Raw genomic sequence first — 27,441 nt, 5'->3', positions numbered from 1 at the left:
CGGTGGAGGAGGAGGCGACGGCGGTCGGTTCGTCCGTCCGCGCGTCCGCCTGTCCGTCGCTCCCCGCCCGTTTCCCGCCCTGCTGGTGTCCTCACCCCCAGCCGGCGCTCCATGGCCGAGCCCACGCTGCCGCGGACCCGCGGCCCAGCCGTCGCCGCGATGCCGCAGAGCCCGACGCGCATCTCCCGCCTGCAGGAGAAGGAGGAGCTGCGGCAGCTGAACGACCGCCTGGCCGTGTACATCGACAAGGTGCGGAGCCTGGAGACGGAGAACAGCACGCTGCAGCTGCAGGTGACCCAGCGGGAGGAGGTGCGGGGCCGCGAGGTCACCGGGCTCAAGGCGATCTACGAGGCGGAGCTGGCGGACGCGCGGCGGGCGCTGGACGACACGGCGCGGGAGCGCGCCAAGCTGCAGATCGAGCTGGGCAAGCTGCGCGCCGAGCACGAGCAGCTGCTGGTCAGGTGCGGGAGAAAAGGGCCGGGAAGCATCGGTGGCACGGCGGGATGGAGATGGGGCTGCGGGCGGAGCGGCGGAGGAGGCACCGGCGGGGCGCGCCCCGCGCCGCCCGCCCGCCCGTCCCGCCGGCGCTCGGCCGGGGGTGCGCGGCCGGCAATGAATGGGGGAATGAATGAGGAGGCACAGGCAGCGCTGCCGCCGCTCCGCCCCGGCGGGAAGAGCCGGCCCCGAGCGCCGCCCCTGCCGGGAGCGAGTGCCCCGGCCCCCGCAGCATCCGCGGGATGCTCCGGTGCGGACGGAAAAAGGGGGGAAGTTTTGTTAGACAGGTTAGATATTAAGCAGGAGTTCCTTACTGTGGGCTGGAACAGGTTGTACGGGGAGGCTGGCGCGTAAGAAATGAGGTGAAGTGCTCTGATTGCTACCCGGAGTAAAGGAGACCTTAGAGCACCTCCCTGTAACTAAAGGAGGCTGCGGAGAGATTTTTGACAAGGGCACGGGGTGATAGGACAAAGTGGGAACGGCTTTAAACTGAGGAAGGGCAGGTTTAGATGGGATAGCGGGGAGAAATCTTGGCTGTGAGGGAGGCGACGTCCTGGCACAGGTTGCCTAGGGAGGTTGTGGATGCTCCCATCCCTGGAAGTGTTCCAGGCCAGGCTTGATGGAGCTCGGGATGGTCTGCTTTAGTTTGGGAACATGGGACTGGGAGAGCTTTAGAGTCCATTCCAGTCCCTTAGCACTGTGATTCCATGACTATTCACCTCCCCCTACACGGACAGAGGGGCTGTCTTTAAGGCTTAGGCTGCTTCGGGATGAAAAATTGAACCTTTCGCAAACAGATTAGCTTCATAATGTGAAAATATTGTATTACCTGACTAGGTAATACATGGATCATGCTTAAAACCAAAGGGAACTGTAATTTCTGTGTGCCCTCTTGGATGTTCAGATGTTACAAAAGGTAGAATTTGTATCCACGCATCCCCCAGACTGACGGCTTTAGGGCACAGTGCCAAGATCCCCGCTCTTGTAGCAAACTGATTTTGAGACACTAGATTTTGCTTCTTAAACACTCGGCTCCATTCAGTTGTTATTTGGTTCCTTGTTTGTGTTTACCTTCAATTTGATTTTTATGACTGCTGCAGTTTTAGGCATTCGCGCCTTCGCCTTGGAATCACAAGGTGTGACATTATTGGGATGGGGGGGGAAAAACCCTCCAGGGTTGTTATTCTTCCTCTGCTACTGTGTCTTAAATGCCCTTTCAGCCCTGATTTTTCATGATGAGGAAGATACTTCATGTGTAACCAGCATATTGATGTTCTCCCGCGTCTGCAGACAGCTCTGATATCTTTTGGACCCTGTTATTTAAAAAAAACCAAAACCGTGAGCTTCTAATTAGTGAGACTGGTTGTTCTTGAGGTTCTCTCTTGATGCCTTATGAAAGTCTTAAATCAAAGTAGTCATTGACAGTGATAGGGGAACGCCAGGTGTAGCTGCTGACAGGCACCAGCATTACTTGACTCCGGGGTCAAGCCAGGAATTTCCATCTCTTAGGGATTTTATTGAGGAAGACGCACTCTTGTGTCAGCTTCTCACAGGACTCCGTGCGTGGGACTGGGATCTAGATGCAGTCTGTGGTGGCTTCCCTTTTTGTGGCTGGAACCAAGGCTTTAATAACGTGGGCATGGCCATCTGCATATTCTGTCTTGCATTTGCCTGTGATGCTTGGCAAAAACCTGTTTTGTTGGGGGCGGGGTGCTGATTGCCAAGAGCTCCTGGAGGGTTTAGTAAAACAAACACTTAGTGCTGTTTGGGGCTCCTGGGTTCCACTTGTTTGTGGCTCTTTGGTGGTGTTTGGTGCTGCCAGACCTCACGGTGGGCGTGCAGTTTCTTAGTCCTCTTTGAGTGCTAAGATGGATATCTTGGGGATATCTAAGCTTATCTGTAATTCTATTTGCAAAGCCTTAAAAAGGAGCAGAGGGGTTTTTCACTTGAACTGGGGCACGGTCCTTCATGGCTTCTTAAAGCTGTTAAATCACATTGTAACCTGACAAAAAAAATGCTCTTAAAAGCACTTTGCACAAGTGTGCTTAGGAGCAGTGTAAAGGTTTGCAAGGTAAGATAAGGATGTGTGTTCTCAGCAGGATTTTCCTTGCCCTCTCTGAAAGCTGAACTGCAGTGGCTGCATGCACTGGCTTTAGTTAAAATGTGATATGTTGTAGTTTGGATCTGACAGAAAAAAAAGGGGAAAAAAAAAAAGAAAAGTTACCTGGCACATTTGGTTTGTGTGGTTTAGGCATTCTGGTAGCCATAAAATTCAAATTAGAGATGGCTTTGTTTCCTTAGGGAGCTAGTGGAGGAGAAATGGCCCTTCAGGTGTTCTGGGTCTCTGGAGGGAGCAAAGATGATTTGCCACTTGATTATCTGAGGCTGGGCAATACCATTCATGGTCTAGCTGGTCTTCTTGTGTTACTTGAATATTTTTGCAGGTGTTACTCTTGTTTAACTCTATTTCCTCTGTTTAGCACAGCATCCTTCTTAATTGCTTGATCCATTTTATTCCAGTCATCTTTCAGTCACTCTTTGTGCCCCAATCTCAAGCTTCTGGTTACTCTTGAAGTGCTGTAGGACTTCACTTATTCTTTCTTTACAAAAATTAAAGCTCCAGTCGCCTATTTGTTGGATTTGCTGAATTCAGTGCCATCTATATGGTGTGATGCACCAAAAAGCTTGCTCTGCTCATACTTCAAATCCCTCAAGAAAATTGCATTTGTTTACACTCCTATATATAGCAGATTTGTTGAATGCTCTCCTAGAGTGCTTGCCATGCAGCCATGGGTTCTGCTCTAGCAAAAATATGAAGGTTTCCCTTGATACTTCATACATACTTTTTGTATGGCTTTTCTATTAACTTGATACTTCAAAGTTGGTAATCTCTAAAAGAACTAGGGGTGAAAAAAAGTGAGATTAAGAAAAAAAGAGCTTCCCTATTTTTGTTTTGGAGAGGGGATGGGAAACTGATACTCATAGTTTTGTAAGTAGGAAGCTTGTGATGGGGAGAATGGAGATAAAGGAAAATAAATCTCTGTGTCTTAAGACTTGGGGGAAGAAACCCTGTAATTTGAGTTTGGGTGTATAGAATTCTTGGAGAGCTCTTGGGAGGTGGAGGAGAGGAAGGTCTCTCTTTCATAGTTTGAGAAAGAATTGAGAGACAGTACAAATTTCACAGTATTTCCAATTTATTTTCTCATTAGTGGTTAGACAAGACTGTACTGTATGCTTTGCCATTGGTGTTGGCTGTTGTAGACACATGCCTCTACTTCTGTCCTTTAAATAAACTGTGTAATTAATTGTGACTGCTACACTTTTGCCAGTCAAGGGCTGTGGCAGACACCAGCAGTAGCTCCACAGAAAAAATGTCTGTGCATATTGATTTCCAGCTGCTGGACTTGCTCGTGGGCAATAAAGCTGAAAGGTTGCCTGTAGGTAGCAGGACCATGAAGTCTCAAAATATGTGATGATACAATTAACAACAAATTATTTTGGGGTAACAACTCCCGTTATTTTTAGGTAAGAGTTCACTTCCTACAGCAGAGCAGCGTTGCCTTGGCTGGGAGTTCAGATTGCTGCAAGTTCCATATCTCTCAAGAAAAAGATTAAATAGACAAGGCATACAAATCAGTGAAGGATGTCATCCTTGGGCATGTCATAATGCCACCATTTAAGCAGCAGGTCCCAAATGCTCCATCACATCCTACAAGAGTGGACAAAACAGCTTCTGCTTTTTGAGGGGAAACGTGTCATGGGCTCATCCTTTGCCACAAGTGCACACCAGGGAGAACTGCTGGGCCACGATGGTGGGGGCAGAAAGGTCTCGTGTGTCCCTGGAAGCAATTAACTTAACAAGGGTGCACATTGTGAATTTTGGCACAGCTGTGTCACCAAGTCCTGCTGAACAAGGGCCGTTCAGAAAGCCAGGGCTGGCTGCTGCGTTGTGTGGCTCTGCTGATGGGTCAGGTTTCAGCACAGTTTTCCACTGGTGGAAGTGGTTTCCAAGATAAAGAAAATTTGCTTCTAAGAATGCTTGCAATGGGGACTTAATTCAATGTACAGCAGGTCAAAAATCCCCGGCTGGACTTGCCCATGTTGGTCCTGTGAGGAAATTGTGTTCTTTAGGGGGTGTAAGCTGGTGTTAACTCCAGTTAATTTAGGAAACCCATTGTTTGCATTTGTCTTTGGCAGGCTGGGGTTTCACTGTGGCACTTTGCCAGTGTTGAGGGACATCTGCTCTCCTGGAAGAGGAGAGACAATGTGATTAAAGTAACTTCGAAGGAAATTCTGTGTTTTATTGAAGGTGTTGGTAAAGGACTTAATCTTCCTTTTTTGTCTTCAGGTGTTTTGTTGAGTGCAAGCATTAATAGCAAATGAAATTATGGCAAGGAGTTCAACTTTAATTTTAAACATCAAAGAGATAATTTATCTGGCTGGCTTTGCATCTCCAGTTGGCCTTCCTTTCCATCCACACTCCGAAGTACATTTTTGCACTGAGATTAGGCAGTAAAATAAATATCAGGAACAGCTTCCCATCAGCCCGTGGCTTGAATTACTGTGCAAGTGTGTGGCACTCTGCAGCTGGTACCCTGAGCAGCTACACAGAACCATGTGGTGTTGGTGCAGGCAAAGATGTGACACCTGTTCCAGGCTTCTCCAGGGCACATATGTGCTGTGAGGAGCTGGAAAGGAAGCTGACTTGAATTTTTTTTTTTTTAGGCGTGTTTTTGTTGTTGTAGGTGATCTTGAAAAGGGAGGCAAAGATTGGAACTTCATTCAGAGCTTTAATCTGAAATCTGTTGCTGTTTGGATGTCTACCATAGAGCACCCAGAGGGGAAAGGAGTGGGGTGGTTGACTTGTTGCAAAATAATCCGAGCCAGTGAAATGTAAGAATTTATATTCTGAAGTCAGCATGTCTTCTGTGCAGTGTGGGACATAATTATTTGGTCTCAAATACGTGGACATGTGATGAGGACAGGGTAGTGGGCAGTGGCTCGTGTGTGTAGTTTCTGCTTAAAATGGGGTTCACACAGATGACCGTGAGCTTCAGGTTGGATTTGTGACTTCAAGCAGGGTCACAGCTGAACAGTATGTGGCCAGAGATGATGTGTTGTTGTTGGTTGCAAACATTTAAATAAAATGGGTAACATGAGACACAAGGTTGAAACAACATTACATATATTTATTTACAGGAAAGCCAAACTTGTCCAGTTTCTCTTACTTTTATGTTGGTCTCTAATCGAAAATTTGAATGCTCTTAGGTGCTTCTTGTGTTATTTAAGTCACTTTCTTGCAAAATACAGCCTTAGCATTTTGTCTGCCATGGGAGAAAAATGTGGGAAACTGACTGCTAGCTAAATAAAACATCAAAAATTCATTACTGTAGTTGGGTGTTTTTATTTTAATTTTCATATTTATCTACAAGTGGAGCAGAAAACCAACCCACTGTGCAGTAAATGTAATTTTATAGGGGTCTAAATATAGGTTGCATTATCAGGAATGGCAACACGTGTGTATCTATGTCACGACTTGGCTGAAAGCCCATGCTTTTCGAGGAGGGTTTGGTTAATGTTGGTAATGCTTAGCTTGGTGATCAGGCTCTTAAGTAGCTGCAGAAAAGAGTGGGTGGGGTGTGGGAGGTGAGAAGAATCTGCTGTAGGCTGGTGGCATCCTGCACTTGGTCACTTTCAAACGAAATTTTGAATTACACCTCTCAAGGTCTGGCTGCTGACTGCTTGCCTTGCATTTAGGTGTGTGGTTTGTCTGGCTCCAGATGGTCAGTTCAGCTAGAAAATTATTTCTGTGGGGTTTTTGTTTAGATGAGGGTTTTTTGTATGGCTTTTCTATTAACTTAGCAAGATGTTTAAGGAGATGACGGGAAATTCTAGGTTGCTGTAAACAAATTCCATGGATAAGGAGATCCACGCACTTTGAAGTCAAAAGAGAGAAAACCAAACTGCTTCTTTGAAAAAGATGCAAGTCAGCAATTACTTGTTTGCTCTTATTTTCCTTTCATGAGTCAAACTACTTGAAAAGGAGCACAGTTCTAGGTAATTTCTGAACACTGCAACAGGAAGGTGTTTGAGGTTTTTTCATTTGCTGTATTCAGATGTAGCTTTGGCTCTCTGGGGAGGAAGAAGCCAGCTATTGTCAAGAGGCTGAAGTTTTTCCTGCTCAAAATTAATGGATGTAAGGGTGAAGTATGTGTTGTATACATTGGTGTTTGTTTTTATAAATCACAGAGGCTTTTCTGATCTTTTCCTCCTTTCCTGAATTCCCTTCAGGGCTGGGATGACACTGTTGAGTTGCTGAGATTTCATCTGGCTTCCAGCGTTTGAAGTGTTGAGCTCTGGTTTCTGTTTTCTCTCTGAGAATGTGTTCAGATGAGCTGTCTCATAGTTAGACAGCTCATGTCACTAACAACTAATAGTGCTTAATTTTAATTCTCCACCCACCCACCACCCCCCCTGCTGTGGCTTTTGTTGCATTAAATTATAGTGTGGCTTCACAGACAGTCTTGTTGCAAACAAGCCAGGAAGGGCTGATCTAACTGGTAATACTCTTTGTGGTACAGGTACTACACTGGGTTTTAGTCATGTTGTTGTTGTTGTTAGTGTATTTTATTATAATACCCTTTTTTCTCTGCTGATGCGTGGCAAGAATGCTCTTCTCAGCTGCCTTTCAGTCTGTAAATGCATTAAAAAGGTACTTGCATTAAAATAATTTAAGATCCAAGAAGTTTTAAGGTATCCACACACTTTGGATAGTGGCACATTTTGGGGAATCTCTCTGTTTCAGAGTCCAGGATAATTTGGGGAGCAGCACACTATCTGTAGCTCTGCAAATTTCTCATTTCAGGGTCTGACTTAGTAGGCTTGGTTTCAGCATGGGAGAAGCAGCTTCTTCCTGTTTTGATAAAAGCTTTTATCCCAGAAGTCATCAAGCAAGAAATGTCTGCTGTGGACCCTCATACTTCCTAATAGGAGGATGGAGGGATTGGGGTTTTTTACAGATGTGTTTTTGTACAGATGTGCAACACACCTTCCCTTCCTTCTTTTACCTCTTGTGCTGCACACTTTCCTTGCACACTGAAGTCCCAACATGCCTGAGTGAAAGAGGAAGGACAGGTCAGAACCTCTAGGGAATAACGCAGAGAGCTGGAAACAGGAGTGCCCAAACCCTAAATCCTGTGTTTTTGTCCGAGCGCTGGATCCGGCTGTGGGTCTGAGGAGTGAAATCCCACTAAGGCAGTGGGGAGTGCTGAGCAGGAGGAAGCAGCTGAGTGCAGAGGAGAGTGTTTTTGTGTGTCTCAGGGGCTCCCAGCCTGGCCCTTGGATGCCGTGGGGGGAGCAGGTGCTAATCCCACGGGATCGGGATTAAGGAGCGCTAAGTCTGTTGCGTAAAGCCCCTGCCATGTGGTGTGGCTGTGGTGCTGAACCCTCCAGACAGGCATTCCATTCCTGCATCCCTCTATGTGCATGCACCTCTCCTGAGCATGATGAGTGCAGGTAATCTTGGGGGGAAAAAAAGGAATTTTTTTAAAGCTGAGGGGTGTCTCCTTTTAAAATTGTGTTGATTTTGCGTTAGGTCTCATTTTGTCGAGATGCGTTGCTGTTGTGTCTTATAAACCTTACAGTGACTAAAAAGAGTAGTGGATGTATTCTGAATCTATCCAATTTTAATTTAATTTCAATTTATCCAATTTTCTGCACATCATCTTGTTAATTCTGGGGGTTTTTTGTTGTGTTGTTTTTGGTTTTTTTTGTTTTTTTTTAATGTCTGGGAAGAAAAGCATAAGAACTGAAGAAGGATATGCCAGTTCTCATATTATTGAGCCTCAATCTATCCATTCCTTTAAACATTCATAGTTCTATTAAAACCATCTAGGACTTCTGCTTGCTACTGCCCTTGATAGACAAATGTGGATATCCCAGGCAGAAAAATAATGAACTCCAAGGTTGAAGAACTTGTTACACATTTAATGGCTGCTTGTGCCATCTAAGGACAAGAAACACTTTGATTCTTGAATATAGGTTTCCTTTCTCCTGTTTTTGATAGTAGCCTGTTACTGTGTTATTTGTGGATAAAAAACTTGTATTTATGTGACATTACTTTTCCCCCCTGTTTGATTTCTCTGTTTGAATATTCTGGTTTAGGAGATAAACATCTAGAAAATGCTTGACTGCTTGTCAAGACACAAAAACTAATTTCAAGGTAATTTGAAAATCTTCTGTGCTTGCCTTCATAAAGAAATCACCTCTGCACCAGTGTAATTTCTATGATGGCAGATATAGACAGGATCTATATTGTATAGAAGGATTTGGGTCTGTGGAGCTTTGCCATTTTTGAAGGTTGCTGCACAAGCCCAGTAAATTTAGCTAACACAAAATGTTTTTGACAGGTGTTTCTCAAGTTCAAGATTCAGATTGCTTTATTAGCCAGCAGTCTATTTTGGGGGCATTTCTAGATTTTCTTGCAACCTTTTTCCAGGCATTTCTAGGTTTTCTTGCGACTTATCTTTCTCTGGTTTGTTCCAGCTATGCAAAAAAGGAATCTGACCTCAACGGAGCCCAGGTCAAACTTCGTGAGTTTGAAGCAGCCCTGAATTCTAAAGAAGCTGCACTGGCCACAGCCCTTGGTGACAAGAAAAGCCTGGAGGGAGAAGTTGAAGACTTGAAAGATCAAATTAGAGGGGTGAGAAGAAAAGATATCTAACCATCAGGTTCTCTTAGCGAGTGAGGTGCTTTTCTGTATTATGAGCTGCCATTCTGATGAAATATAACTTAAGAGCTGAGAGAGCTCTTAAAATTGAAGATGCTGAAAATATGAGGGATGTTACTTAGGGGGAAGAAAGCAGATCAAGACTCAAAGTACACTTGACACTTTCCAGAAGTGTTTTGGGGGGCAGATTGACTTCACAAGAACAGATAATAAGTGACAAATAACAATTTCTCTCTGTCCCCCTTTTGTTCCTGCCTCTGGTTCTGGATGTTCTACTGGAACAATGAGGAGAAAAACCTCTTGTCCTAGTTTTGTTAGCCTTTAGATTTGTAATCTCGAGCATCACCACCTCAAGAAGATGAGTTGTGGAGACAAGGAAACTGGTGTTTTCCATGTACTAAAAATTGATTTGTAAGGAAAATTATTAGGTAGCAATTTTAATGCCAGTTACGAATGTGAAAAATATCGAACTCACTTGTATAAGCAACTGCAAGAGTGTGTAAGTGTGATATATAATATTACTGGGATAAATACTGGTATTTGATTGTGAAGTTAAAGCTTAATGTGTAGTTAGCTGTAATTCTGTGAGGCTTTGGCCATTTTGTGAGTTCTGCTGCATAATTTTTGTGTTGATTTTTTATTTCTTAAAGCTTGAAGCTTCTTTAGCTGCTGCCAAGGACCAGCTTATAAACGAAACCTTGCAGAAAGTGGACCTTGAGAACCGTTGTCAGAGCCTCATTGAGGACCTGGAATTCCGTAAAAATATGTATGAGGAGGTAAATTTAGCCTCAAGAATTAACATTTTTAAAGAGAAGAAGGCAACTGGTGTGGGAAATTCTAGAATAGGAAAAATAATATAGGTTGGGAGGTACCTCTGCAAGTTGTCTGAACTCCTACTCAGAGTAGGGTTCACCTCTGTTCTGGCATGAAGATTTCTAATTTCCTTTTTTCTAGGAAAAATGATTTTAGCTCTGAATCCTTGTGGCAAAATAACTTTATGTATCATGTTGTTTCATCATAAATTCTGATCATGGTATGCAATGCACATATCTTCTTTTATTAATGAGAAAGGTTAGTAATTTCCCACATAATCCCGTTATAAGAAATAAAGTAGAGGGAGACTCAAACAGGTGCTCTGGACCTGCAATGTTTTTATTTTCAAACCTTTCTAATAGGATGCTTTTGAATCATGGAAAGAAAAGAGGAGGAATAGTTGTCTCTTAGAACTTTGTCTTGCCACCCTCCCTTTCACCTGTGGCATTTGAGTCTTCCCAGGAGGGACCCTAGGGCAGTAACAAATGTACTTAACCATACTGTCTTTTGTTCCACGTGTGCTTTTTCTTGCTAGAAGTATTTTCAGCTTTGTTTCATTGTTGGAATCCCTTTCTTTCCAGAGAAAGCACAGGCAAGCACACAAGTAAATGGGGAAAGTGGGGTGACTGTTATTTCACAGTAATTTGATTTTGTTGAAGCACACGAGATACCTCAAGAAAGGAGGGATATATTTCCAAAATCTGATGATGCTGAGGTGCATTTGTTGAAAGTTCAGAGAACTCTCAGAAAAAAAATGTTGTTGGTATCCTGGCTCTTATTTTAATGACTAGCTATTGCAAAATAAGACTGGGGAGAACCATTTCTACCAAAAGCTTCATGCCAGAATAATCTGATACTGGAACCTAACTACAGCATTACTCCCCACTCAACAGGATAGCCTCCTGGAACTTTTTTGTCCCGTATTTCCCGAGTGTTAGCATGTTTCTCTGGCTCTCACAGGAAATCAATGAGACAAGAAGGAAGCATGAAACTCGCCTGGTGGAGGTCGATTCTGGGCGCCAGATTGAGTATGAGCACAAACTGGCCCAGGCCCTCCACGAGATCAGAGAGCAGCACGATGCGCAAGTGAAGCTCTACAAGGAAGAGCTGGAAGAGACTTACCATTCCAAAGTGAGAACAATGTTTTTCACACAGCTGTTTGATGTTACTTTGTTTTTGTTTGGCTTAATAGCGTAATTGCTGGCGGCTCGGAGGTGTTTGTTAGGGAGCTGGGTTTGGAATTAGCATGGGTTTGGGTGTGGATTTGCATTTTCACATCTCGCTTTGGGAGCAGGTTTAAGCCTCATCAGGTACAGCAGCAGAAGGGAAGGAAGCACTGTGTGAAGGTGGTCTGGGGGGAAAAGTGATTAATGCTGGGATTGCTGTGAATTCAGGGAAAATGTTTGAATTGTTAAGCATGATACTGAGCAATGATTAATAAGGTGTCCCATGGTTTGTATAAAAACTAATAATGGGGCTTGCTGAGAAGACAGAAAATAGAGTCCTCTGAGCCTGTACAAAACATGGGGAAGTTTTACAATGCTCTGTAACTTCTGTTTTTCACTCATCTGGGCAGAAATCTGAAATCAGTTAGACATCATCATTTCCTTCCTCTGCTGTTACTCAGCATTTATGTCAGGAGGCACCCTGATGTCTCAACTGAACCTGGTTTCTGTGGCTGTGCTTGTTGCAGTTAGTATTTTTAAAAGCAAAGTGAGATGGATTTTACATCAGAAAAGTTCATATAAACTGAATTTATTAGCATTGGTTTTGATCTTTTCAGCGTGCTTATCTCCAGGCCTTCAATCTGGCTTGGAAAAGATGATTTAAAATACAGTCTAGCCAAAAATGCAACCTCTCATTGCTTCCTTGGCCTTTATCATCAGGTATAATTCTCTGTATTTTTGGAAACTTAGTTAAAAAAATAAGTGAGGTTGCTTTACATCATCGTCATCAAGTTCAATAAATGTGTGGTGTAGCTCAAGTGAGTGTGGTAATGTTAAGCAGGAACGATTTAGTTACTTTATAAAAGTAAAACTGTTCAAGTTTGAAGTGATAGAATGAAACAATAGTGGTTTAGGACTGTAGTACTGGTACCAGTTTGCTTATATTGCCTGAAAGTTAACAAGTTTGCCTCTTTTTAGAGACCTGGTCATTTCAGTTTAGCTTCTTCACTAAGAAGAAGCTAAAGCATATTAAATAAACATTTAAGTGTATTAAATAAACTTTAGCCAGCATGAAAATGGAGCTCAGTAGCTCAGTTTCAGTAATGTCTACAAGGGACAGTTTTAATCCTAAAGTAAATATTCAGAGAATTGGAATTCCAGGCAGGGCAATCCAACATGGTAACCACATTTTAGCCCTAAAGAAAGAAACGTTTCAGTGCGTCGGAGCTGCAGAGAGGAACTCGGGTGGCTTAGCGTGGCCTGTGGGTTTTTGGTGATTCATTCCTTCTTCTGGTGAAAGTTACTCCGAAACTGATGTCTTCACTTTGGTGCCCTGCAGCTGGAGAGTGCCAGGCTGTCCTCGGAGATGAGCAGCTCTGCAGCCAACACCATCAGGGAGCAGCTGAACGAGAGCCGCATGCGCATCGACAACCTGTCCTCCCACATCACCAGCCTCCAGAAAGAGGTATCCAGCTCTGCCTCCTCGCTCCTGCTATTTACACGTGTTGGGTTTTGGATTAAAGGGCTTTTCTTCCTGTTACATTTGTTGTTTTTTGTATTAAAGGTGTGTTTTCCCCTAAGTTTGTTCAGTGTCATGACCGGAGTTCATCTTCTTTCCTCCTGCTCTGTGCTTTTTCGAATTCTTTAAGGATTTGTCTCCTTTTGACAAACTTTATTTTCTTTTTCTGTGTGTAGTATTCTGCTGTAGAGCCAGTGTTTGAAATGGGGTACTGTTAACTGGCTTTTGTGAAATTTTTTGTGGAGAGATGAGGCAATTTTAGACAAATGTTTATTAAATGTTCTTGACGCTCTGAGCAGCTTAATACTGACTGGACCAGCCTAATGTAGAATTCTACAAAGCAACATTCAAAGCCAGAACTGGAATTTGGAGGCTTTTTTCATCCTAGATCCAGACATCTAAAAAAAACCAAAACTAACGACAAGATCTTGCCCAGATTAGGAATGTGAGACTGAGTCAAAACATTAAATAACTGTGCTTAAGCCATCTGTAGGGCAGGCCCTCGAGCAGAAATTGGTTATTCCTAGATCACAGAGGGCATACATCACACCCAGAGAAGTATGACATAATGCATGACAAGTGATATGTTCAGTACTGGCCTGTTTGTAACATTGTGTGCACTGCAGTGGGAAATCCAGAATGAAAATCAGAAGAGTTAGGAGGGAGGTTCTGCAGTAACCTTTTATAACTCAATCGAAAATGCAACTAAACATTTAAACATTTTTATTAATATAAATTATAATTAAAAAATAATTATAAAATAAAAATTATAATAAAATATAATTATAATAAAAATTATAATTATAATTTTATTAATATAAAATACTAGTACTGTTCAATCCTTTCTGTGATACATTTTGAATTTTATTCCTCCCGTACAGTAGACTCTAATAGGACATCAAAACTCTGTGTATTTCTAGTGAAAAATACAAATGTGGGGGATATTATTTCCTTATTTTCCAAATAAATTGGCAGATACTAGTAAGAGTCTTCCTAGTTTTCCTTTTATCTAGACAGGTTAGTCTTTGGAAAAGATCAGGTGACGTAATGAATGTGCATGAGGTTCCACAGGAGTTGGATGGAAAATTTTGGCCACTTAGATCTTATTTCTGCCTTTAGATTACTTTCATCTTTTGGGGCTTCAGTCAACAGTTTTTTTAAGTTATTTGCCTCTGTTCTGTGACTTCAGGAGTGACAGCTTGCTTCAGAGGACTTGCTTCTTCTGAACTGCACAAGTGTTTGTTGCTAATTTCAGGGAAAATCAACTTCTGTCATTTTGACTGTGATTTTCTGCCAAAGAAACCTTTTTGCTATGGTTTTGGGGTGGTTTTTTTTTTTTATGGTAGCATTAGTGTAATCAGCCAGGACACTTTCTTTTTCCACTTCAGTAGCATTAAGTTAATTTTATTTTCTTGGAAATCTCTTATCCTGGTGCTGGTCTGGTTTGAGTTGCCAGCACTGAGCTCTGTAATAGACTCCACTGTGATCTTCCATGTGACACAAAACTCCATTTATTAAATTCCTTATCTGGCTCTCAGCATTGACAACCAGTTATACTGGTCCCTTGTTTCAGACATGGAGACTCCCTCTCCTCTCTGTCTCTGGAATATGTGGTGACTTCCTAAATTTGGATGCATGCATAACAAACTTTGTGATTATGGGGCATTGGTTCGTCTGTCTGCTCCTTAATTTAAAAAAAAAAAATTGAATCTCAAGGGGCTGTGAAACAGAAGAAAACATGCTTATGGAAACCCCAAAGCTTGCCATCATTTTGGGCTTTCTTTGATAAGCATTCCATTCTGGGTGTACACTTTTAAGATATGCCGGCCTGATGGAATTTTTGAAGCAGGAGACAAATCAGATTTCTTCAAGGAGTGCTTATCACCACACTCTGAGCAAGCCTTGGAGGCTTTAGGGGTAGGCAGGCAGGTTTGCACTGACAACAACCCCTGTTCCGTGAGGGGAGCTGCCTCCCAGAATTCAGGATTGGCAGCACCAAGCCAAAGCACAGAGCAGACATCTGGAAAATACAGAGCACTGAAACACCTCCAGGGGTGGTGATTCCTCTGCCTGCCTCCCTGGGCAGCCCATTCCAATATCTAACCACCCTTTTGGTGAAGAAATCTGTCCTAATGTCCAGACTAAACCTTCCCTTGGTGCAGCTTAGGACCGTGCTCTTTTTCCTGTCTGGCACATGTTAAAAACTTAAACTCTTGAGCTCAGTTTTTCTTTCCTGAGTAAATCCAAGTGCAGTAGCATATTGTCAGACCTCAGAAAAACGTTGCAAAGTAGTTGTTTTCCCAAGGATGTTGCAAGTTTCACTGGAATTTGAGGTGTTTACATTTGTAGTAGGTGGGTTGGAAAGGAGGAAGTTGAACACACGGGTGAGTTTGAACTCAGGGGAGGACATAACTTCTATTATTTTGAATTTGGTGTTGCCTGAACTGCAGAGGAGGAGCACGTGGAGGCTTGCATGGGCTTTCCTCTGCACCACCACTGATGTTTTCAATGCTTTTCCTCTAGTCCAGAGCGTGGCAGGACCGAGCCCAGGAGCTGGAGAGCAGCTTGGCCCAGGAGCAGGAAAACTGCCGCAAAACCCTGGCAGAGAAGGAGAAGGAAATTGCAGAGATAAGAAATCAGATGCAGGAGCAGCTGACTGACTACGAGCAACTCCTGGATGTTAAACTGGCACTTGACATGGAGATCAATGCATACCGGAAATTGCTGGAGGGTGAAGAGGAGAGGTAGGGAAGGACATGGCAAGGAGGTGGTGTCTCTGTTATCCCTGTGCTTTTCTTGTCTCTTTCTCTGGTAAAAAGCAGTTTTTAGTGGTGCTTGACTGCTTTCCAAGCACTGTTTTTGCCCCCTCCTATCTCACACAGTTCTAAGTCACCAAGAGACCAAGCACACTGATTATCAGACCAGCTCTCAAGGCAGCAAACACCCTTTACCCTTTTTCTTTTTCAAATTTTTTTCTCTTTTTTTAATCTTTTTTTATCTATCTTTTCTTTTTAATATTTTTTAAATTTTTTCCCTTTTCCCCTTTTCCCCTTCCTTTTTCCCCTTCCTTTTTCCCTTCCTTTTTCCCCTTCCTTTTTCCCCTTCCTTTTTCCCCTTCCTTTTCCCCTTCCTTTTCCCCTTCCTTTTTCCCCTTCCTTTTTCCCCTTCCTTTTTCCCCTTCCTTTTTCCCCTTCCTTTTTCCCCTTCCTTTTTCCCCTTCCTTTTTCCCCTTCCTTTTTCCCCTTCCTTTTTCCCCTTCCTTTTTCCCCTTCCTTTTTCCCCTTCCTTTTTCCCCTTCCTTTTTCCCCTTCCTTTTTCCCCTTCCTTTTTCCCCTTCCTTTTTCCCCTTCCTTTTTCCCCTTCCTTTTTCCCCTTCCTTTTTCCCCTTCCTTTTTCCCCTTCCTTTTTCCCCTTCCTTTTTCCCCTTCCTTTTTCCCCTTCCTTTTTCCCCTTCCTTTTTCCCCTTCCTTTTTCCCCTTCCTTTTTCCCCTTCCTTTTTCCCCTTCCTTTTTCCCCTTCCTTTTTCCCCTTCCTTTTTCCCCTTCCTTTTTCCCCTTCCTTTTTCCCCTTCCTTTTTCCCCTTCCTTTTTCCCCTTCCTTTTTCCCCTTCCTTTTTCCCCTTCCTTTTTCCCCTTCCTTTTTCCCCTTCCTTTTCCCCCTTCCTTTTCCCCCTTCCTTTTCCCCCTTCAGGTCCAGCAGAGAAGAAGTAAGGAATTGTCATTGTATCCCTGCTTGGCACTGTGCTTAATATTCTTCTGCAAAATTAATTGCAGGGTTATATAATTGCTACCCAAATTCCTCTAAGTATAGAATAATTTTAATAAACTCATAGCCATTGTTGCCCAGCTCATCAGCCAGCTGCATTTTCCACATCTGGCCTCAGAGTTCTTCTAGTACTGAGAATTTTCACCTCTGTCACAACTGTCATTTAAAGCGGTTTTGTTCTTCACTGTGTTCTGAGCTACTCTCTGCTGATTCTTCTCAACTGTGGGGATTTTTGCATTAATTTCACACAGTGGCTTAAGTCTCCCTAGGGTTTTTGTTTCTTTGTAGTCTTCAACAAATGCACAGAAATGCTTTTATGCTCTTAATGTAGTAATCCATCAGTATTCTGTGCTCCAGGAACATTAATCAGCTGTTTGACAACGTTTTATTCACCTCTTCAGTACTTCAGCCTTCACTTCTTCATGTAACATACTTTGTTTACTATGCTGCTGTATCAATCTATGGGAAGAAGAGGAGATGGAAGGAAGTTTATTTAAAAAAAAAGGTGGAAAAAGTGAAAGATTTAAATCCATCTGTTGACATGGCACTGCCGTGGTCAGCACTAAACCCAAGTGCCCCAATGTCCCCAAATGCCACATCCACATGTTTCCATGTGGAAACGCATGGATGTTGGATGTTTGGATGATGATTCCACCACATCCCTGGGCAAAGCCTGACTGCCTTTTCAGTGAAGAAATTCCTCCTGATACCCAGTGCACACCATCCCATGTGTCCCAGCTCCAGCTGTTCCCTCTCACTCTGTCCCACATTCCCCATGAGAGCACCCCGACCCTCACCTCACTTCACCCTCCTGCCAGTGACTTGTGGAGAGCGGGGAGGTCCCTCCCTGAGCCTCCTCTTCCCTGATGTGATGTGTGTGTGTGTGTGTTTTCTCCCTTTCCCACATCAGGCTGAAGCTCTCCCCCAGCCCCTCCTCGCGGGTGACCGTCTCGCGTGCCTCGTCCAGCCGCAGCGTCCGCACGGCCGGCGGCAAGAGGAAGAGGATTGACGTGGAGGAGTCCGAAGCCAGCAGCAGCGTGACCATTTCCCACTCTGCCTCTGCCACGGGGAACGTGTCCATCGAGGAGATAGACGTGGATGGGAAGTTCATCCGCTTGAAGAACACCTCTGAGCAGGTTTGGAAGCGACCACACGCGTCCCCGAGTTGAGGGCGTCCTCGGTGCCCTCGCAGCTCCCAGGCTTCATTCACTTTGACCCCAGAGCTTGTGGCATTAAGGAACTGGTGTTTCCCAAAGAAAGCTTTCACACACTGATCTGGATTGATGGTGACTTCTCCCCAAGGATTTCTGGTGCTTTTGTTTTACTGCAAGGTGGCCTGTCCACCAAATCGTTACCTCGCACTTCTGCGGTCTGCCTTGCGAGTAATGCACCTGTAAAACTTTACAGATGACATTGTTCCTGATCAGAAATGCTGCAAGCAGACACACAGGCTGCTTTAGAAGCCTTTTCAGCACTTTCTCTGCCTTAAAAAGGCTCAAAATAAATAAACAGAGATGCAGAATAAAGGTCTAGATAAAATTAACTGCTAATGTCCTTTGTATCTCTATAGAGGTTTCCTAAATCATGGTTTTTCTTCTTCCTTGGCTGCACCCACAATTTCATGAGCCCTCAGTTCCCATGCCAAAGCTACTGTTACAGTGACCACTGAGATGATACGATTCTGTGAATAGGTTAGAATATGTATTGGAAGGGTACACATACCTACACAAATGAAGAACCCTTTGATAAATAATAATCACTTCCTTATTTTGCCCTCAAAATGATGCTGTTACATACAGCACATTTCCCTCCTTTATCTTCACTAAAAGGCATCTTGTTGCAATGAGCTGGCCTGGTTCCAAGTGTCCCATTCCCCTCTAATCAGTGAGGATATGGACAGGCTCCTCCAGACAGTGATAATGTGGGTTTTAATTACCTGTAATTACCACACCTGGGGAGCGATGGTTTCGTTTAGTGAATTCAAGAAACCTTGACATTTCTCTTGGTCTAGACACTTCAGTCTGTAGATGACTCAATTCAGCCAGGTCAAAAACTGTTTCTGGTGAGTCAGAACCTGCCTTTTTTTTTTTTTGCTTTTTTGAGGGTTTTTTTTGAGCTTCCCCACACACAAATACTCGTTTAACACATAGATTTTTGCCGCCCCCCCAACTTTTATTTAATTTCCCTGCACATCCCTTGTTTCATAAGGAAGGAGAAGCATCAGTTTTGTTCCCAGTAACCATGGGTGGTTCATGTTTTTAGTACTTTTCTAGGGGGTCTGGATATTTGAGCAACTCCCTGTAGTGCTGTGTAATAAACTGTACTTGGGGAATATTCATGAGCGTTTTGACAGTTTATATAGATAAATAAATTTTAAAAATTTATAAAATCCTCTCTAAGTATGGTATGTTGTGGTGCAATGACAAACTGAATGTCAGCATCCATTGAATTATATGATTGTTTATTTTAGATAATTTTAACTGACAGTGGGAACTGTTGAATGATCAGAACCTGTGTTTGTGGGAGAGTTGAAAAAACACTTGCTTTGAATTTAAAAAATACCTGCTCTTGTTTTGAAGCAGTCATTCTTTAAAGATGACCTGTATATGATTTGTTTACACTTTTCAAGTAGCTGATAGGAAAAAAAATAATATAGGGTGTATGCGGTGGCAAGTGTGCATATGTAAAAATATTTCAGGAGTACTAACAGCAATATTTTGTTTTCTAGGAAGCCTGCTTGCCATTCTGTGCTTCAAAAAACAATAAATATTTGTAAGGGGATTTTAATATTTAATACCTATTACTAATATGTATTTCTCTGAACCAAGTGATAACAAAACTGATGCAAATCATAAACATTAGTTAAGTTAACATCAGAACTCAAAAGCAGAGTGTATTAAGCTTTAACTTCAAATAAGAGGTAAGATAAATTAACCTAAAATTATTCTAATTCCATGCTGAAGATCAAGTGATAATAAACCCCTTCACTGACAGTTGTCTGTGTGTCACAGCCTTAAAGATAAAACACACTACATGCATAGCAGAAAAATGAATGCTGATGGAAATACTAAATTTTTTTCTTTTTCCTCTCCTTTTTTTTAGGATCAACCTATGGGAGGCTGGGAGATGATCCGAAAAATAGGAGACACTTCTGCAAGTTACAGATATACCTCAAGATATGTACTAAAGGCAGGCCAGACTGTTACAGTAAGTGGTCAAGTTTCGCTTGAAATGGACTTGAGGCCAACTTCTGTGGGTGAAAAAGACAAAAGGATTTTTAGTTTCGTCCTTCCTCTGTATGTTCTCAGGAAGTTATCACCTGTGTTTGTGTTGGGCATTCGTTGTGTTTATTACTGGGATAACTAACACAGAGGTGTTTTTCAGAATTTTCTGAGTGAAGCACTAATTTTCACCATGTGCAGGTGAAAATTTTACATATATTGCATATTCTAAAGTCCCTGCATTAAAAACACATGTGTTTTATTGTGCAAAACTTTGGGAGATGCTTGGCTTTCCTCACTGGAAGGGATTCACAGCATCACTGTGAAACGAAATACATTGAAATACTGCTAAATTAAATACGCTAATTGAATTTGGAAGTGTGGTAAGACTGACAAAAAAATGTTCCTGTGTGACTTCTGTTGTCAGATCTGGGCTGCAAATGCTGGAGTAACTGCGAGCCCTCCCACTGACCTCATCTGGAAGAACCAGAATTCCTGGGGCACTGGCGAAGATGTGAAAGTTGTGCTGAAAAATTCTCAGGGAGAGGTAAAGAACCTCAGATCTGTGTGGGATTTTTTTTCTCTGTAGGTGGCATCACCTACAAGGATTCAGATGAGGGCTCCATGCAGGAATGCACTGCAGCGGTTTTTAGGTAAAGTTTTCTCCTTTTGGAGAACTAGCTGCAGTTTAGAAATGCCTCTACTGAAGCCTGTGATTTTTTTTTTCACTCTGTATTGAGTCTAAATAGTGAAAAAACTACATGTTCAGGCACCTTCCTCATGGCAGGAGCTGGGCAGTGCCTTGAAAAGAAATTTTTGGTAAATTCTTGAGTGATTTGTCTTCTAAGTCAGTTTTTCTTAAGCCTGTGTGCTTATGAGGAGTGGGGGATCCCACAGTGAAATCCACATGAAGCAATGAGGAGTTAGTAAAACTTGGGGTGGGATAATTACTGAGACATGCTGCAAATGAAAGAAAATATTTAAATATATATGAAAAAAATCAGATTTTGGAAGAACCTGATGACTGTGTTGTCAGAAACAGTCAATTTAATCTTTAAGATATTTAAAACTAAGCTGCTTATGACCAATACTTGAGAAGTGTAGAAACAAAATGAGTACAAGTAGTTTTCCCAGCAGCTGGAGCTTTCATTTCTCAAAAGTCTTGAGCAGGTGAGAAACGGGAAATTTTTTGTTGTTGTTGTTGTTGTTGTTTTGAAGAGTTCAAGTCTTAAAACTGTCTTGCAGGAGGTTGCTCAGAGAAGCACTGTGTTCAAAACAACAGCACGTAAAGGGGAAGATGAGGAAGTTGAGGAAGAAGTAGCTGAAGCTCTGAACGAGGAAGACATTTACCATCAGCAGGTATTTTCTTTTAGGGCTAACAAGATTATTTATGTTGAAAAAAAATTGAGATATAAGTAATGAATTCTTAAAAAAAATAAAATAAAATATCCAGTGTGGATGTTCTTTTATTTTATTTATTTTTTAATCACTAATTAAGGAAAGCATGGGGCTGTCTTTTTCAAAATATTGCCTAACATAGCCTCTTGCAGACAAGTACATTTTTTTTAAAGTTTAAGATATGGGGATTTTTTTTTCCCCTTAAACTCTGTTCCTCTTAAGATTCCCCCCATGCAAATTTATAGTAAAGCTTGGCTTAAGCAGCTAAATTTACTTAAAGTTTTCAGAATTTAAATCTCTCTTTATCTCTGATTGAGAAAGTCATGTTAGTGTCTTATATTCACGTATTTTCTCTGATAGAGATAATTTGAGATTTGAAAACTCTTTGAGAGAAAATGTGCCTGGCATGCTGAAAAAATGAAGTTTCTAAGACCAAAAAAAAAAAAAAAAAGGAGGACAATGTTATATTTATTATATACAACCTCACAAGGTTCTTCTTTATGCTCCCTAATTCAAATATGGCAATTATTTGTATTTTTCTGGTGCCTGACCTCTATTACTCCTCAACAGGAAAGGACATGTAACATTGTTTTAATTCCAGGGTAAAATAAGTTGTACAGCTTTGCTGACTCTTGTTTGTACCCTGCCAGGCCAATAATTTCATATATTAAAAAGTGTGTGTGTGTATATATATGTATATGTGTATATATATGTGTGTATATATACGTATGTATATACATATACATATATATAAATTTAATTATATATTAAATATAATAATATATAATTTAAGTATCATTAAATATTTAAATATATCATTTATTATATATAAATATATCATTAATTATGTTTGGTATAATAATTAATAATAATTAATATAGAATATAGGTAATTAATATAGAATGAATATAATTAATACGTAATCAATATATACTGTGTATTATAATTAATATATAATTCCTATAAAATTAATATTTACTTATTTAAAAGTATATATTAAAAAGCACAGTAGATTCTTTTGAGTAGAAAAGCATTTTTTTAGCATTTTGCTGCTGGGTAGTTTGTTGGTTTTTTGGGGTTTTTTTTCCTGGGTTTTTTTTTTTGTTGTTGTTGTTGTTTTTTGTTTGGTTGGTTTTTTTTGTTTAAAATGGTTCTCCCTGTTCTCAATAGGCAGAGCAAAGGGCATCCAACAGAAGCTGTGTGGTCATGTGAAATTCCTGCCACTCCGGGCTCCTCCAGCCGTGGTAACCCCTGCCTGCAGAACAGAGCCTTCTGAGAAGCACAACGTTATTTTCCTGTCTGTGAATTTTTACAGCTACGAGTCTGATGGCCTTAAACTTCCTCTGCCACTGAGAAAAAAAATAAAAAAATAAAAAAATAAATAAATAAATAAATAAAAGAAAAACAAAGGAAAAAGGAAGGTTTGTCACAAGCATCTCGACTTCCTTGCAGGATGTGAGCTGTTAGCTCCTGACAAGGAGAATCCAGCTGATGCTCCTCTCTCTCTCTCTCTCTCAGATTCATACACCAGTCTCTCTTCATTGAAACCTTGCTGGAGTAGGAATATTCCAGTGTGTTTTGGGGATCGATTTTTTTAGATTATACCACTCTAGACTAGTTGCTACAACCTCTTTGTATTTTAGGTGCTGTTGGGGATTGGTTTAGAGTTCCTAATTCTGGAAGAGGATTCATGTTACACCTTGTAGCTGTGTTGTTAAGATAGTGTTACCAGCTTAAATTTTCTTATGTGTTTTTTTTCTAACAAATTAGAAAGCTGTTTTAATATGGATTGCCTTACTTGTTTACAATTTTTAGTAACAAAACAAAGTCTCTAGAGGTCTAGTCCACATTTGTATGGGAAACAGTTGTAATTTTGCCAATGTTGAAAGTTTTTCTGTCCTTTTCACATTATTCCAATGTCTGAAAAACATTTTAATAAAGTATGTCTGTGCTGCCGAGTACAGTTTTTGGAATTTGTTTCTTTCTAGAACTGAGCTAAAAGTTGAATGAGTGTTGAATCCTTGAAATTTGATGGGCTTTGAAGCTGAAGAAACATCCATTAAATGGAACAGTAGCATTTGAGGTGTGCAAAGATTTCTTCTGAATAATGACTGATACTGCTTCACATTTATAAAATCAGTTCTTCAGAGCTTTATTCACACTCTGTTGCATTTGTGCTTATCTTGGCTCATGGTTCTGTTCTTACTGGACTGGCTTTGACTGCATCCTGCAAGTACCAGCCTAAGCAAATATGAGCAAGCACAGTAACATAAAGAGAAATTTAGAAGTGCTGTAAAATAGTTATCTTTGACATAGCTTGAATTTATTGTTTTAAATGCCCAGACAGAATTTTGGAAATCGATTAGAATTTTTTTTTTAATTGACTGGACTTTTTTTTTTTCATGGCAAAATTAAGGTTTTTTAAACATGTCTTTCACCTTGGATAAGCCCTTTTCTGGTGGAATTTCAACCATGTGCCAGCAGAAGGTAGAAAGGGAGGAGTTGATGTACAAATCTGAAGTTATGGTAGGAACCTTCCTGCATGATCAAATTCTTGGTTAAAGCTTTTGTAGAGCCTGTTCTTCGATGACTGTGGGAGAAATGCAGATCTTAGAATAATTCTTCCTTTTTTTCATTGCTGTGGCAGGAGTTACTGTAAATTAGAAGAAGGGAGTGTGGGGAAACACAACTGTGAAACATGCTGCCACAAGGTGGAGGTCTTGTTTTGCTTGTTCTTTTTTAATACTGGTACAGCAACACTTCCTGCACTTCCCTGCAACTTCCATAACTTGATCATCGTTGGTTCTGGCATTAGATACAAACTGCATCCTCCTGCAGCTGAAAACTCTTTAGCAATTTACTGCTTGCAGCTGGATAAACATTTTACCAGAAATGTTTCTGCTCAAATACACTCACTCCTGTAAGAAACAGATGAGGAATTTAGGAAACAAGTGGTTTGATCTGTGCAGCAAACCTGTGAACTGCATTATTTTTTTTTCAGTGTTCATTATAAAAACCCCAGTGTAGTCAAAACTGGTGCAAATTAGTTTATGGTGCTGTTGACAGCAGTTTTGTGCTAAAAATTGGGTTTTGCTTTGTATTTCCTTGTTCATGATTTTCCATCACATTGGTCCAAGCAGAAGCAAAATATGGACAGAGAAATTAATCAGTAAATTCTGCTCAACAGATGCTAATTATTAATTTCCTTCTATAAATTATGCAATTTTAAACACTAGTCTTAGTTTAATTTTTTCACATGAAAATTTATCTTATCAGTGTATCATTTTGATACTAATTTAGGGGTTTCTGGATTGAAAGGGATGTTTTTTATCTGTGAAACACTGCATTTCATATTCATATTGCACTGTAAGCTGTATCTGTACTTCAAGTTGAATGCTGCTGCTTTTACAGAAATGGCCACGTGATAACTATGAAGGATTTTTCTCCAGTCAAAGAAATCAAGTAGTTGATGGAGAATAAAAGCTCTTAAAGCCCCTGTCCCGAGAGGACAAGTGATAATAGCCAGTGGTTTTTAGAAAGGGAGTGGAGGCTGAGTGTGATGGATGTGAATGCTTATTTAGCCTTTCCTGGACATCGAGGAAAGGCTGGGACACTTAATTATTTATAATACTCAACTAGCTCCATCACAGGATTATGGCAGAAGTTTGCTATTTTATCTCAGGTTTTGCTTGGTGTGCATTTATTGCTCAGAGCCTTTTGCTGATCTCCTGGTTTCTTTTTAGGAGGTTTGCATAAATACAGGATTCCTGTGTGATAAAAACACTGTGATTAGCCCCAAAGAAAAGCTGCATTTGGGGCATCAGTAAAGGAAGGCACATTACAGCTTAAGATGATTGACTGATAGAATTTTCCTACAATTAAAAATTCACTCTTGGATGTGAGTTTTCATAGCTGTTCTGCACTTTCAGAACAAAAAATATTATTTTCGGCAAGCAAGTCTTACTTTCTGCATAACAATAGAAGCTATGGAATTAAACTGTGACAATGATTTCCCCTGCAACTGCAGCATCTTGTTTTTGAGTTTGGTGTCTTTTGTTGTTGCTACTAAGGGCATTCTGTACACAGGATATCAACATTTGTTCTCTATTTTGACAAGTTTTTTGGGAAAGTATTTGGTACACTTAGAATAAAGAAATTTCCTTTTGGTTTTGTAATAACCTCTCAACACCAAAGGGAGGACAAGTGCTTTGTAGCCTTGCCACAAGAGGGTGAGGAGAGGCTCTCAGCAGAAGATTAAATCCCTGAAAGCAGGTTAAGGGATGTCACCTGCTTTAAGATGTAACTCTTGATTTGAAAAAAAGCTGTCTCATTTGGAAATGTACATGAAACTTAAGTTTGAAATGTGGAATAACACAGTGGGTCAGTGAGGTGTCACCACCAGTGTTGGGACAAGCTCTGGTTATTATTTATCTTTTTTGATCTGGAGTGTTCCCTCAGTAAATTTGGAGATAAATTGGAGTTCTGGATAACACTGAATTGGATCTGCTGGAGGGCAGGAGGGCTCTGCAGAGGGCTCTGGCCAGGCTGGATCCGTGGGCTGAGGGACAGCCAGGGGAAGTGCTGGGTCCTGCCCTCGGCTCACAACAACCCCATGGAGCTCCAGGCAGGGATATTAAACTGGACATTAGGAAAAGTTTCTTCACTTCAGTTTCTTCACTGAAAGTGTGGAATGGGCTGCCTGGGGAGGTGATGGGAATTATCATCCCTGTGAGTGTTTCAACAAAACCTGTGGAGGTGGAACCTGGGGACATGGTTTGTGGTCAACGAGGTGGTGCTGGACTCAATGCATCATCTTTTCCTAACCTTAAAAATTGTGTGATTCTATGAGCTTCCCTCGTAGTTTTAAAGATGCTTTTGAATTCCCAATAATTGGCAGTAAAGAGGCAGGGCTCAGTTCTGCTTACAAGGAAAATACTTCTTTAATTACCCAGTTCTGTGTTAAATGAAGCGCCGTCTCACTAAAAGTAACAAGTAAAGATGTTTAATTATTAACAGGGTTTTTTTTGTTTGTTTCAAAGGGAGAGCTTCTTTAGCCCTCTTAGTGCCTGAGTCTGTCCCAGTATCTGTTCTCAAACCTCTTTCTGGTTGTACCCATTGCATCAAAGGCCAGTTGCATTTATTGGCTCCAGGTTCCTTTTTGCAGAGTTGTCACTCTGCCCTGTGTGACTTTGTACTGGTGCAAAGCTGGTTTAAATAAATGAAATGTAAATGACATTTTGAGGTCTCAGTCTGGCAGAACTGTTCAATTGAGTAATGAAAAAGAAAACCCCAGACAACACCAAAAACTGAAGTATCTTTAATTGCTTCTGTTGTGACTTCCTTCCGGCTGAACAGAAAGCTGGGGTGTTTCTCAATCTTTATGTAATGTGATAGGCAAGTCCTGCAGAGGAAAGACTATATAAAAAAAGTAAAACTTCCTCATTTTGCATTACACTCATCACACTGAATCAGAACAGGCTGCTTTTTTCATTTGCAACTGAAAACACTGGCTCAAATACTGTTGAAGACTGTTCCTTCCATGTACGTTCTTATCTGGAAAAGGAATGTAAATGACAAGATCAGCTGCATGACAACAAAGCATAAAGTTGTTGAGAGAGAAGTTGACATTTTTAAAAGATACAAAGGTGGTCACTCATCCTGTCATTAATTATGTTCTTTAATTAATTTTGTTTCTTAAGGAGAGCATAACAAAGGTGTCATTGTACTACCAGGAGCTTTGCAGGCTGCAGCTTCTGCTGTGGTTAATTTTGTCTTTCATTTCTATTCAGACAAATGGGTGTTGCTGCTGTTGTAGAAAATATTCTGTAATAATCTCTTTTTAATAATCTGCTGTAATAATGCAGTTTTTAATGGAAATTTGGGCTTGGTGTGCCATCTACAGCATCAACTCATGGAAGAAAAATCAGCTCCCATCTGGGAGATTCTTCTGTCTGTAAATCTTTAGAGCAGGAGTGGGATTAAGAAGTAGTATCTCTCACCTCCCAGTTCTTATGTTTTAGGAAAAACAAGGAAGAGTGCTTTTTCCCATGGGTTTAGTGCAATGTTAAGTGTCTGACTGGATTTTTCCTCACGAAAATCCATGGGACGCTACTGTGACTTCATCAGACAGTTCTGCGGTGCTGCTGCATCAAGCACAGAAACCGGGTTAGTTTTTCCTCTCTGTCTGCTTCTCTCTACCTGAAGAATATGCCTTCTTCAGGTCAGTAAAGATGTCTTTACACCAAGGAAAAAAAAAAAAACAAACCCAAACAAAAAAACAAAACCAAAAAACAAATTAAAAAAGATAAAATTGAAATAACACACATGAGCTGGGCC

At 41.2% G+C, this 27,441-nt stretch overlaps 1 protein-coding gene across 1 annotated transcript; it reads left to right on the top strand.

The window, feature by feature from the left end:
• Positions 1-23,063, top strand: LMNB1 (lamin B1). Its single transcript, XM_066568785.1, has 11 exons — positions 1-461; positions 9,040-9,196; positions 9,874-9,999; positions 10,997-11,167; positions 12,542-12,667; positions 15,245-15,465; positions 17,397-17,622; positions 19,589-19,693; positions 20,135-20,254; positions 20,953-21,066; positions 22,276-23,063. The coding sequence occupies exons 1-11, from the start codon at positions 112-114 to the stop codon at positions 22,315-22,317; spliced, it is 1,758 nt and encodes a 585-aa protein (XP_066424882.1). The 5' UTR covers positions 1-111; the 3' UTR covers positions 22,318-23,063.
• Positions 23,064-27,441: the final 4,378 nt, after the last annotated feature.

The sequence above is a fragment of the Molothrus aeneus genome, chromosome Z (genome assembly GCF_037042795.1).
Source record: "Molothrus aeneus isolate 106 chromosome Z, BPBGC_Maene_1.0, whole genome shotgun sequence".
Taxonomy (NCBI): domain Eukaryota; kingdom Metazoa; phylum Chordata; class Aves; order Passeriformes; family Icteridae; genus Molothrus; species Molothrus aeneus.
This window is presented reverse-complemented; position numbering and strand designations above follow the sequence as displayed.

Excerpts from the sequence above, each read along its gene's own strand:
- LMNB1 (XM_066568785.1), top strand. The coding sequence starts at position 112 with ATGGCCGAGCCCACGCTGCCGCGGACCCGCGGCCCAGCCGTCGCCGCG. Across the intron at positions 10,000-10,996 it reads GTAAAAATATGTATGAGGAG|GAAATCAATGAGACAAGAAG; the intron begins GTAAATTTAGCC and ends TGGCTCTCACAG. Across the intron at positions 11,168-12,541 it reads AAGAGACTTACCATTCCAAA|CTGGAGAGTGCCAGGCTGTC; the intron begins GTGAGAACAATG and ends GGTGCCCTGCAG.